This window comes from Neofelis nebulosa, chromosome 1 (genome assembly GCF_028018385.1).
Source record: "Neofelis nebulosa isolate mNeoNeb1 chromosome 1, mNeoNeb1.pri, whole genome shotgun sequence".
In the NCBI taxonomy this organism is placed as follows: domain Eukaryota; kingdom Metazoa; phylum Chordata; class Mammalia; order Carnivora; family Felidae; genus Neofelis; species Neofelis nebulosa.
The window spans coordinates 28,682,196-28,695,417 of record NC_080782.1 but is presented as its reverse complement, the minus strand read 5'-3'; the positions used below and the strand labels follow the sequence as shown (position 1 = coordinate 28,695,417).

Below are 13,222 nucleotides of genomic sequence, written 5' to 3'. Positions count from 1 at the left end.
TCATGGTTATCCTGCAACAGTGGATGTCCTGGCTGCTCCCTGACACTGTTCCTGCTTCCTTCTTCAGAGAGATAAACGATATCCCTGGCCACACCATTCCTGGACTAGCCCTCTCTCACGTATACCTGCTTTACTAATAGAGTGGGATGACTTAAGAAATAATGTTAAGCAGTAAGGATCGAATTTTTTGTATCTCTATATGATGTGTTCATGAGCAAAATTTTGTTTTTATGCCTATTTCTAGGTGTAGTATTTAACAGTTTTAAGCATTAGGGCTTATGCTAATAGAGCTTTAAAAGCGTGGGCTCGAAGCCTGGATGTATCAGTTTTTTCAGGATGCTGGGTCTGTGTATCAACAGAGTATGCTAAGAATGTAACCTTTTTGAAAGTTAATTTCTAAGTTATGTATTTACTTGAAGGCTTAAAAGTCCTGAGAAAATTTAGTGATGATGAGTGTGACAACAGTTTCCTTTAGATAAGCTGCCAGTTGCTGTCCCTCTGTCTCTTGTGAAAGGCTATTTAAGCCAGATAATGCAGTTTCCAAATTGAAGAATCTATTTTTCACTTGTATGGAGGAACATTTCACAAGTTTCTGAAGAGACAAAAGCTCTAATAATGGGGAATGATAATAGGCTAGTTTCCAGTATATCCTAGTACCTTTGTATGATCTATTTTCCATCACGTAGTGAAAAGGAACAGAGCACATAAATGTATATCAGAACTCCAAGGATAATTGTCATTTCTAGGAAAACAGCAAAGGCCATAAACAAAATAAACTGCATTGCTAGATGTTCACGTACTCCTAACACAAGTGTACAATTTCCTGCAAAAGAAACATGCTAGCTGCTTCAGGATGTGGGTAAGACAAGCATGTTCCTGTGGTAATGATTTCCCAAACAAGAAACAAGTCAGAAAGGCAAATCTTTGCTAAGCTGCAGACTACCAGGTCTCCTGATTTATGAAAGCAGTAAGAATAGAGTAGATAAAGCTGTTTAAGAAACAACTCAGAAAACAAATATTCTATAAGTCAGCAAAATTGTCCAAAAAATGACTTTTACTTTACAACAGAAAAAATACCTTCACATGTTTTAATATTGTCAAAGCACTTATCGTGTAGCATTATACTTTAGGTTGACACACTAAATCTACTATATTCTACAACCCTACAAAATAAATATGCATGGGTATCCTATAAGGTTCAGTCAATTTTTAAATAAAAACTGTTTTAGTGATACAAATATAGATTCACCCAATTAAAATAATAAACTTAATTTCTCCTAACCTCTTTCCTTATCATTTTATCATAAATTTATTTTGTTTCGATATTTCTTCTTTTACATATTAGTGCTATTTTACACTTTGCTCTTTTCATTGTCATTCATTCATTTTATTCATTCATCCTTTCAACAAACATTTATTGAGTATTTGCTAAGTATCAGCAAATGATTAGGTCAAATTATTCTTCTTTCTCGTTTCTTAACGAGTGAGTCGCACTTACTACCGTTCTAAAACTTATTCAATAACATAATAATGGGCTTATTTCTCATTCCATTGATGCCAATCTACCCAGAACTTCCATCTGATAGCTATCAATTTTACATCTTCACCCCTAAAGGTGAGATGAAATGCAGTGGAGAGAGCAGGGTGGTAGGGAAAGAAATTAATATGCATTGTTTGCATCCAATGTGCAGTGCACTTGACTAAGTATTTAATACATATTATCTTAAATAAGTTTCACAACAACTAAATAAAGTAGGTATATTATTATCCCCATTTCATAAATTGGGAAACTGAGTCTCTCACCACCAAAGGGACAGGCTGCCCGAGGTCTCACCTTGGTCTGTCTGACACCAAAGGCTTTTCGGCAGCTCTTCTAAGAAGCAAAATTGGCGCTCAATACTTTTTTAAATCTTTGAATAAAATTTTGTTTGAATCTATGCTGTTCATAAAACTCAGACTATCTCCTCTTCCATATGCCTCTAAAAACCACATACTGTTTAAATAAATTACTAAAGAAATACCTTTATGCCAGGGTTTTTGTAGCAAAGGTAAACAGTTCATACAAAGAAAATGCTAATGAATAAATCAAAATATTTAAAAAATTCTGAAATCTATCAGCCCTGACAATATATTACGTTTTATTATTTTCCAGACCACTCTTCTACTATTACCGGGAGTAACAGATGATAGACGATGAATAGGCCAGAGATTTAAAACTTGGTACATAAACACAAATTAAACCAAGGGAAAATGCAAACATAAAATGCCCATTTTTATTAACAGAGATGAAATGACACAATATCACAGAATCAATGTTAAAGAAACATTGTGCATTATGTTGCATTCTCTCTAATTATTCCATATGAGTAAGTACCTTATATTCTTCGTAATCATTGCTATCTAGCAAGTCACTTTTCTCCAGTTCTGTAAGTTGTTCTGCAGAGGGCTTAGCTGGTAGATGCTTAATAGAGGCTTGCTGATATATGGGCTTTCCGTTAAAAAACAGTTCCTTCCAATCATGCATCACCTTATATGGAATCAAACTATAGCAGAAAAGATTTTTAAAAAGGTAGAGATGAATCAATGGTCAATATATAGTCAATCAATAGTCAAATATACACCTTAAAGCTTAGTCTTTCTATTATCATATTCATTCCCCAGGATCTGCTATTTGAGGCTAGGGATACCATTTAGTATTATTGGATATGGCTAATGGCTAGTAGAAAGAGCATCTGGAACTCAGCAGGTTTGAATGAATGAACATTACTTAAAGCCACTGGTCCTTCCAACTCATATTGACTGTGCACTAACAGAACATTATATCTTAAAATGGTGAGCACTGTCACAAAACTTAGGTTCTTTACTTCCTAGCTATGATTTTAAATGGCTGTGCAACCTCAGAAAATCATTTAAATGCTCTAATATAAGTGTCCTCCTGTGCAAAAATGAGCAGACTGAGTATTTTCCAAAGCCCCTTTAAGATGTCAGTCGGTTTACATATTTGCAAGTAATTTATAATAGAAAGATCGAATGCATGGTGGTTTTTATTATTGTTACATATTTGATAACTTTTAAAATTATTTTTCAGTAACTATTTCTATTTAAATATGATGAATGACCAAGATGTAATCAGGGAAATGGGAAAACAGTTTCAAGAAGAACAAAATGCAAAGAAAGGAAAGGGTCTAACATTCAGATGCATTTCTCTAAAACTGGTTGGACTGGAGCTTGAAATTACAACAAAAAAGTTAGTATTTCATTAATTTCATTCTGATACATACTACATGGATGAAACTTGAGGACATTATGTTAAATGAAATAAGCCAGACACTAAAAGAACAAATAATGTATGGTTTCACTTCTATAAGATACCCAATTTAGACAAATGCGCTGAGACCAAACGTAGAACAGAGGTTACCAGGGGCTGGAGAGTTATTTAATGGGCACAGTGCTTCAGTTTGGAATGATAGAAAAGTTCTGGAGATGGATGGTCATGATGGTTGCACAGCAGTGTGAATGCACTTATGTCACTGAAGTGTACATCTAAAATGATTAAAAGAGTCAGTTTTATGTTATGTATGTTTTGCCACAATAAAATGTTGTACTTTAATTAAATGTACAACTTCAAATATAATCACATTATGTTTTCCATTAATAAAACATTTACAGTCGCTAAGGGTTACTTTGTCAAAATATGGAAGTTTAGAAATTAATAAGCTCAGGTATAGAAATACTGTAACATCAGAATTATTGAAATGGCATTATTGACTTCTATGGTAAAGTAAGTAATTAACAACTTATATACTGTCCAAAAGTTAACCTTACAGTTACTGAATTAATATCCTATTCTCTGAATATCAATAATTTTAAGGAATAGTCTAAAAAGTTAGTTCTTTTGAGTAGGCTGATACCAAAAATATACCTGTGCTTTAGAAAAAAATATATACTGATGACATCTTGTTTAATGAAGTAACATGAGTTTATCTTGACTGATAGTAGTGTAGATAATAAAATATTAATATATATGCGTAATTGTTGTGTTCAGTTGGAACCAAAAGACACATATCTTACACCATACACAAAAAAACTAACTCAAAATAGATTAAAGACTTGAGTGCAAGACCTGAAACCATAAAACTTCTAAAAGAAAACATAGGCAGTAAGCCCTTTGACGTTGGTCTCAGATTTGATACCAAAAGCAAAGGCAACAAAAGCAAAAGTAAACAGTTGGGACTACATCCAACTTAAAAGATTCTGCAAGGCAAAAGAAACAATCAACAAAATGAAAAGGCAACCTATTGAATGGGAGAAAATATTTGCAAATCACATATCTGATAGGGGTTAATATCCAAAATATATAAAGAACTCCTACAACTCAATAGCAAAAAAGTGAACAATCCAATTAAAAAATGGGCACAGGATCTGAATGGACATTTTCCCAAAGCAGACGTACAGATGGCCAACAAGTACATGAAAAGATGCTCAATCATCAGGGAAATGCAAATCGGGGAAATGCAATCATCAGGGAAATGCAAATCAAAACCACAATGTAATATCACCTCACAGTTGTCGGAATGGCGGGGATCAAAAAGATAAATAAAAAACGAGGATGTGGAGAAGAGGGAACCCTCTTGTGCACTGTTGGTGGGAATGCAAACTGGTGCAGCCACTATAGAAAACAGTGGGTTCTCAAGAAGATCTTAGTTTGGGTAATTTGAGAAGTGTACATATTTAACTGGGTTGCCTTACCCTTGTCCTTGCGGAATTACTTTCACTGAGATACACTTTGATATCATTCTCCTGTAACTTTCAGCAAAGAATATCATAAGAAATAGGTCTATGAGGCCAGATGATACATTTGTTTAAAAGATCTTGGGGCGCCTGGGTGGCGCAGTCGGTTGGGCGTCCGACTTCAGCCAGGTCACGATCTCGCGGTCCGTGAGTTCGAGCCCCGCGTCAGGCTCTGGGCTGATGGCTCAGAGCCTGGAGCCTGTTTCCGATTCTGTGTCTCCCTCTCTCTCTGCCCCTCCCCCATTCATGCTATGTCTCTCTCTGTCCCAAAAATAAATAAAAAACGTTGAAAAAAAAAAAATTTAAAAGATCTTGCTGAGAACATTCTCCACTAGATATACTACACTACTCAGTGTACCTTAGATGAGTGTGCCACGTGAGAGAGCTATTGTTCTAAATTTAGTGCCAAGGAAAGTTCTGTATTTTGTAATGAACTAGAATGGAAAATGGAAAACACATGGCAGATTGTATTTCCCTTTTTCCTTTGGCTACCAGGAAGCTCAGATAAAATTTGCAGCTCAGTTGCAGCCACTTGCAAATCTACTGCTGCCAATATAATTGTGTTCTAATTTATCTTTTGTTCTTAACTTTCTACTTTAACTTGGATTTTTCCTTTGTTCTTATTTGGCATATTTTTAATATGTTTTGTATTATTGAATATTTCCTTATAAATACATTAATTCCTGTTAGAAACAAGGTACAATGAAAGTAAATAGATTTAATGACTAGTAATTTTTAAATAATTCCAGTATTTCAGAAAGTTCCAAGTGCGTCAAATAAATTATTATAGTTGTCTTTGTAAATTACTGTAAATTTAGACACAAAGTTTAAATGTTAAAAGACATATAAATGCACCTTAAATAAGGCTATTGAGTGGGTGAATTGAGTCAGTAATCCAGGTATCCTGGACCCCACTTCTTAGTACTTTTTTCATGAAAAAATTTGTCTTTTCTTATCAACTGGGTGTCTACATACACAATCACCATTTTCTGTGATGTCTGTACTGTAATGATTGTAAAAAGTAACACTTACTTATCTGTCAACATTCGGTAGTCTGCCACTTTAGTGGACAAATCAAGTATTTGATCCAAAATTTCTGCACATATTGTATAATGCTTTTTGTAACGAGCTTGAGCTCTTTCCACAGCAATCTGTTCATGAATTTCCTTCTCTCTGAGGGCTTGCTCCTCAAAATCAATCTTGGCTTGTTTTGCCAAAGCCTAAGAAGACAGAGACATGTTTGAGTCAATATAATTATGCGATGATTCAAATGAAAATAATGTTATAATTTCAATGGGCAAAAAAAAAAAATCTCTAAATAGAATGAAACCTCCTTTTACATCAAGAAGAACTTAATCATGAAGGAGAACTTTTTTCCTTATTAAGTACTGAGTATGCTGGCGATGACAATATTGGAAATATTCCACTTTTAGCTTATCTTATCAGCAAAACATATTACAGAGAAAAGTGGTCCAACTGTGGAAAGCCCAACATAGATTAACAATAAATTGGATCTTAAGTGTGTAAAAAGAAGCCTTGAGTTCATGGCTTGCAAATCGTCAGAGTCAGGGATCACAGAGAAACGGGCAAGCCTATGCCACCCTAGCATCGTAGCCCCTTCGTACCCATCTTAGGAGCCTTAACTGGGCACATCTGCTCCATTCAGCCGATGCCCTCTGTCTTGGAGTGAGAGAGTTCTAGGACACTGATTTATACTTGGAAAATGTTTTGGAAATTCCCTGATATTACTGGCTTGAGCCTATCACACACGCGCCAACAAATGTTAAACGCATTTAGACAACCAAAAAACCCTTCTGCTGTTACAGCCTTTATAAATCAGTAAAATTCACTCAGGGAACATTTATTTCTGCAGAAAGTAATGAAATACTTAGAGTTTATCATGACCCTCTGCTTGGTTTGCACTATTATATTGTTCAGAGAAACACTTTCTTCACATCAAGTATAAAGGTCAAACTCAGCATGACTAAATGTTGCTTTCAAATAGCTAAACCAGCTCCTTGAGAAATTCTATCCTGTGCTAACATGCTCCAGAAACAATACTTGCCTCCTGTAACTTAACCCGCTGAGTGTAAAATGAAGGTGAACTTGGGCCTTGGAGGAGCTGCCATCAAAGTCAAGCTCCAGCTTGTGTACAGAAGGCAAGTCCTAGGCTCCCACTCAGAGCCCCCCCCCTCAGCCTCCATGTCCTGTAAGTGGGGGTATTAATAAGACTAGGCATGCACAGAAAAACTCACCAAACCATCCTGTCAGGGAAAATATTTCCTATGATACTACTCACACATGACTAAATGCCTGACAATGCATTGCTTTCGTCCACTGAACCAAATGGAAGTTTCCTTTGCTTTTGTCGTTGTTTTATTTTGTTTGTTTTTATGGGGAAAGGGGTTGGACTGGGTGACCTCTGAGGTCAGTTCTGTACGTTTGGCAAGTTCGGGAATCACACCAGAATTTGTCCCTGCTGTATTGTTCTGCAGGCCCCGTTTCTCTGGGGCAAGCATATAATGCAAGTACAAAGCTTTAGGGCAGGCTTCATGACCTGCAAAAAGGTCAGAGGAAAGAGGAATCCAAAAGAAAAGCCGTAACTAGAGAGAATTTACAGAGATAGTGACAGTAAAATGAGCTTGGGAGGCCGCTTTACTGCAGAGTGCCCATAAGGCCTGTGAAAATGTTTACGGAGTGACAGGACCCGAGCCTTGAAGAGAAGGGTAGAATGTCCCCAGCAGGAAGACAGCAGCCTTCACCTCCGAGCTGTCTCCCTCCCTCCTTCCAACCCTTTCCTTCTTTTTAGCTATCAGTCTTCTACCTTTACCCCACCTCGCCTCCCTGTGCTAAACCCACCACAATTTCCTGTCCCATTACAGCAAAGTGGGTTGAAGCCCTAAAAAAAAAAAAGAAAGAAGGGAAAGGAAAAAGGAAGTCTGTGGGAGGTAGTAAATCTCAGCGGTTACGAACCCAGACTCTCGAGTCTGACAGAGCCAGCTGTGCTCCTGTCTACACCACTGACAGGCTGTGCGACCGTGAGGTTTCTAAGTCTCATTTTCCTTCTGCGTAAAACGTAGATAAGGAGAGCGTCCACTTCAAAGGCTGTTGTGAGAATTCTATGTGCATGTAATGAACATAGTTCAATGCTTGACTCACGGTAAATACTCATAAAAAGGTAAATATTATTATAATTAAGTACTGCTAGTAATAGCAGGTGGGGCAGAAATCTGAAATCAAAAATTCTTAATATAGAATAGATGCCCAGTTACCTTAAAGAAGAGACAAACAGATTTAATCTAAAATCGAAACCAAACCAGACAAAAACTGATGATGGAAAACATGAAGTCCTCTCTCTCTCTCTCTCTCTCTCTCTCTCTCTCTCTATCTCTCCCTCGCTCGTGCTCTCTCTCTCCCTTTCTGCACCAGCACCCTCTATGCTTTCTTTAAATGTACTGGACATTGGCCTAAGCCCTGGGGAAACAGTAGTGAGCAGAAGCAAACATGCTCCCTTCCTCAGGAGCTTACATCCAGTGGGGGCTGGGGGGACAGTGAAAAAGCCACACAATGACTGTATTCTTGCACAGTATAAGTGTCACCAGGGAAGGACTATGGGGTACGGTGCCTAACAGGGGGCCTGAACTAGACAAGAAGTGGCAGGTGCACAGAGCTCTGAAAGGTGAGGATTTGCTGGGGAAAGGCATTTGGGAAGAAGGAGAAAGGCAGAAGAAATGACTTGTTCAGGATCTGAGAACAGACCAGTGTGGCCAGAGCCTGGGAGACAGAGGGGAACAAGGTATGAGCAGGGATCTGGTCAAAGGGAAGCCGTGGGTGGGTTTTTGAGTGTGAGGGCAGTGGTCAAATCTGAGAGGCAAGAAGATTCCTCTGGCAGCAGAATGGAGAATGATCTGGAGGAGATGGAAGTAGGGCAGGTCATTTGTAGAAGTTATCTCTAGCTTCCCCTTCATTTTTAACAGGCAGGCAGATGTCTTTTTAACTCCTGCTTTAGGGAATTTCTGCAAGACAAAAAAGCAGAAGCTGCAGGCAACTCCTCTTCACTTTAAAAGGCCATCTTTAAAGGTGAATTAATCTAGGTCACTCAAAGAGAGAGCAGAGAAGGGAAGCTTTTGAGAGCAGAGAGAAAGAGGAAGAGAAAGTGCTCCCTGGCACTTCCTGGGGAGCAGCAGAGCCTCAGGGGGAACACATGAGGGACCAACAGAGACTGGACTCGCCTCCGTGAAGACATGTGCCTCATGTGTGGGCTGGTAGCTGAGGCCTCAGATGCAACAAGCTGGACCTGGGCCTGATGACGGCAGAGCTTCCCTGATGACGTGGCCTGTGACCTGGGGCACCGTTCGTCTCTGTGGGCAGAGATGGGCTGCTGGAGTTTGAGCTCAGGTTGATTTAAAGAATATAAAAAGTGGTAGGTTCTCGCACACCCCAATTGTAGTTGCTAATTCTTAGCCTCTCAAAATGGATGAAGGAGGCCATTGCAGTGGTAGTAGTAGAGACTGGGGTATGGTGTAGACATGGAGAAAAATGGGCAAATTAAAGAGACAGTACATGAAATCGACAGGACTTAGTGATGTTCTGGATATGGAAGAGAGGGTGAAGCAGGGTTCAAGTGGACTCTGAGATTTTACACTTGTGTAACTGAATAAAGGGTGTCGGCATTTATTGGGATATAGAAACTTGAAAAAGGCCAGTTTAGTAACAAGGGTCATAAATTTGGCTTTAACATGTTGAATTTGAGGTGTCTCTGAGACATCTGAGTAGAGATGTAAGGAAAGCAGTTGAACACATGGGTCTTTACCGCAGAAGGCAGAGATATAAATGCAGGAGTCATCTGTCTACTGCAGTGATTACACCCCCATGGTTGTGGATTAGGAGGTCCTCTGAGGAAATAACATAGAGGAGAAAAACAAGAGGCCTGGGACTAAGCTTTAAGGAATCCCGACGTTAATATTTTGGTATTTGAGGAGAATGAGCTGGCAAAGAAGGGGAAGCCAATGAAGTAGGAAGAAAAGCAGGAGAGCATTTCTACAACGGACCTCAGCAGAAAGAGACCACGTGAGAGCAAAACAATAATTAACATTATATCATTAACAGTCCGTATCATTAGCACACTTAAAATCTTTAAAATTTTTTTTTTCAACATTTTTTATTTATTTTTGGGACAGAGAGAGACAGAGCATGAACGGGGGAGGGGCAGAGAGAGAGGGAGACACAGAATCGGAAACAGGCTCCAGGCTCCGAGCCATCAGCCCAGAGCCTGACGCAGGGCTCGAACTCACGGACCGCGAGATCGTGACCTGGCTGAAGTCGGACGCTTAACCGACTGCGCCACCCAGGTGCCCCTAAAATCTTTAATACATTTAAAAGTACTTGGAGAATTTTCCCCCTTCTTCCACCACAAACAATATCAAAAACTACAAAAACAGAAACAAGTTATAAAAACGATTTTAAAAACTCTCTTCTTCACAAAAGTTGAATGATTTGCTGTGGGTAACAAAATGGATTTTGTTTATTTAGTGCATGATGCTGGAAAGAAAAGGTCTGTTCCTTTGGCAAACTCAATTCAACATTTATTTCTTTGGCTCCTACTTATACACCAGCCACTGTTGATGTAGGAGGTGATAGATTCAATGTTTGTGGAGGTAACCTGTGAAGTCAAGCCGTCTCACAGACAGGAGTGCCAGAGAAGCAGACCCTCAGCTTTAGGGAAAGGTAATCATTGTGAGAGGAAGGGATATAATTTTTTTCAGATGCCTCAGAACCTCACAGTTCTGGTCTCTGAGGCTCTACCAGGCCTGAGCATTCCAATCCTCTGAAGTTAATTCAAGGCCAGTTAAAGAAACAAGGAGGGAATCCTTCTCATCACAGTGGGATCAGTCCTACTATAAAGGCTTTACTATTCTGCACTTAATTATCTGGGCTTGAAGCAAACATATTTTTCAACAGGCACTTAGGAAGATTAGTGAAACACTATTTCTAATGCAAGCAAATGCCATTCAATCCATTCAAGTTTACTCTTATAAAAAAAAAAAAAAAGAGGGATGAAACCGTTATCCAGATAATTCAGCTCTTTAAGAGGACACTCGAGATCAGTGTCCCTGTGGCTCAAATTCATGGAGGTATACGGTTCTTCACCCCTACCCCTAACATTTCAGCTATGTCTGTTCTACAAAGGCAAAAGTGCCATTTCCCTGACTCTCCAAACAATATTTCTAAAAATCGCATAATTTTGGCAAAAGCTGTATTTCATTTTTGTGGAATATCATCATGGAAACCATGAAGCTGATAAATAAAGCATTCCCTTCCTATTTTTTGTAAGGTTTTCTCTTCTGTTCAGCCTAGTTTTGTGAATATTTTATGGAAGTAAAGACAGGCTATCGAAAATGCCACTGACATGAATTTTGAATTTCTCCAGTCAAATCTAGACCAACAGATTGAATAAATTTGGAATATCTCCAATAGAAAATAGGCAAGAATTAATCTATACAATCCATTGATAGAACAGATCGATTTTGATTATTAGAGCCATTATATATACATAAAGATAAGGGAAAATATTAACATATTAAATAATTGAAAGATTAGATATTTTGATTTCCGGAGCTATAAAAGGACCTAGACACAATGCCATAGTAACCAAGAGCACACCTATCATCTGGATCTTGGTATCTGTGTACTATTCTCAAATACAATCAACCAGAGTACCCTGGACAAATGGTTCGTTTTGGAGGAAGGAATAATACAATATGGACTTGATATAATCTTGTTTTTTCAGAAAGAAAGGAATCATTTATTAAAGACTTACGGTGTCTTATTAAAAGGAGGCAGCTTAAAAGTGCTCTCACTGACTGAGAATATTCACCTAGAATAAGAAACACCAATACCATTCTAGTAAACTTAGCAGACTGTAAAGAAAAATGAATTCTGTATGCATCCAGAAAAAGGGAGTAATGACACAATTGAAAATTAGATTATCATTAATCTTTTTGATGGTAACACTTTTACCAAAAGAAAATGGAATAATGTATTTAATAAATTCAAGGAAAGAAAATGTGAACTAAGGATTTTATATACAGCAAAACTGACAATCAGGATAAAAGACATCTACTGTTATCAGTATACCATACATAATACCCAATACAATATATAGGGAATATTGTTCCCTGACCCCTTCTTGAGAAATGTACTAGAGAATGAGTTTCAGGCAAGCAAAACAACCAGAGAGATGTGAACATAAAGATGGGTGGTGAACATCAAATATTTGTGAAATCAAGACTAAAGGGAGAGTGTAATATGTAGAAGCTCTATGTGCTGTCAATGTAGTTACAAAAAAATAAAAATGGGGAAATAAGAGAGAGATTGTATAAAAAATTGACTCTAAATACAGCTTTGTTTACCTTGACTTGGTGGAAAAAATCAAAAGTAACTTGAGAAATATTTTTAAGGGAGCTATTGTTTACCGCTTCTCGATCAAGAGCATCCTGGAAATCTTTAAGTCGTCTCTCCTCATACTGTTTTTCTCTGAAAATTCTGTTTTGCCATAAAACTTCCTTTTCATGCCGAACATGCATGAGCTGCACAGCGATCCTGCGTTCCTGCTGGGACTGCCGCATCAGCCGGTTAATCAGCTGCTCTTCCCGAAACGCCTCCTGAAAACACCATTGGAGGAGCCAATTATTTGCCAAGGCCATGTCCAAATTTACCATTGGGCTAAGAAGCCTATGCATAAATAATATCTAAAAGGCATAGTATTCATCAGCACCAATTTCTGCCATTTGATTTAAATTTGAACATGGCAAAAATCAAGTTATAAAAATGAAAATTTCCATCAAATATCGTATGTACAATTTTGGTATCTGGAAGCATCATGATCTTGCAAGTCATAATTACTTTAAATGAATTCTTACTTTGTTTAAAATCCAATGAAAAATAAATTTAGTAACTGTTTTCAAGATTTTATAAACAAGGGATAGGATTCATAATTTATAAGCAAGTTTTCAGATGTGAAATATTAGTTGTAAAAACAAATACAGGCTTTGGCTGAAGATGGCAGATCTGGTTAGTTGCCAGTGTGGACATCTCAGTGCATGAGTGAGGAAAAGCCACAATCTGATGGAATGGGAAGGCTGGAGGACAATCTAAGGGAAAATGACTTGCTTATCTTATAAAATCTCACTGGTTGTAATCTGAAAGAGAAGCTAGATGTATTCTCTTGGCTCTCTTGTCTATTTCAAGAGAACAGAAGGGGAGTCAGTAAGTGAACAGTGGTAAAAAAAAACATTAAACCGGGAATCAGAAGCCGTTGCCACCGCAGTTGTGCTATTAACTGGTGGTGTGGTCTTGGACAAGTAACTTGGATTTTCAGGGCCTATTTTTGACAGGTGAAATGCGGGATTTTGGTGGAAGATGATCTCCA

General features: G+C 38.0%; 1 protein-coding gene across 1 annotated transcript in view; it reads right to left on the bottom strand.

Moving 5' to 3' along the window:
• SPEF2 (sperm flagellar 2) overlaps positions 1–13,222 on the bottom strand; it is a 185,664-nt gene that overhangs the window by 133,183 nt on the left and 39,259 nt on the right. The window contains exons 8-10 of the mRNA XM_058717266.1: positions 12,267–12,455; positions 5,824–6,011; positions 2,375–2,543 (exon numbers count right to left, since the gene is read on the bottom strand). Of these exons, the coding sequence (XP_058573249.1) occupies positions 2,375–2,543; positions 5,824–6,011; positions 12,267–12,455 (546 nt within the window). The remainder of the gene's footprint in view (positions 1–2,374; positions 2,544–5,823; positions 6,012–12,266; positions 12,456–13,222) is intronic.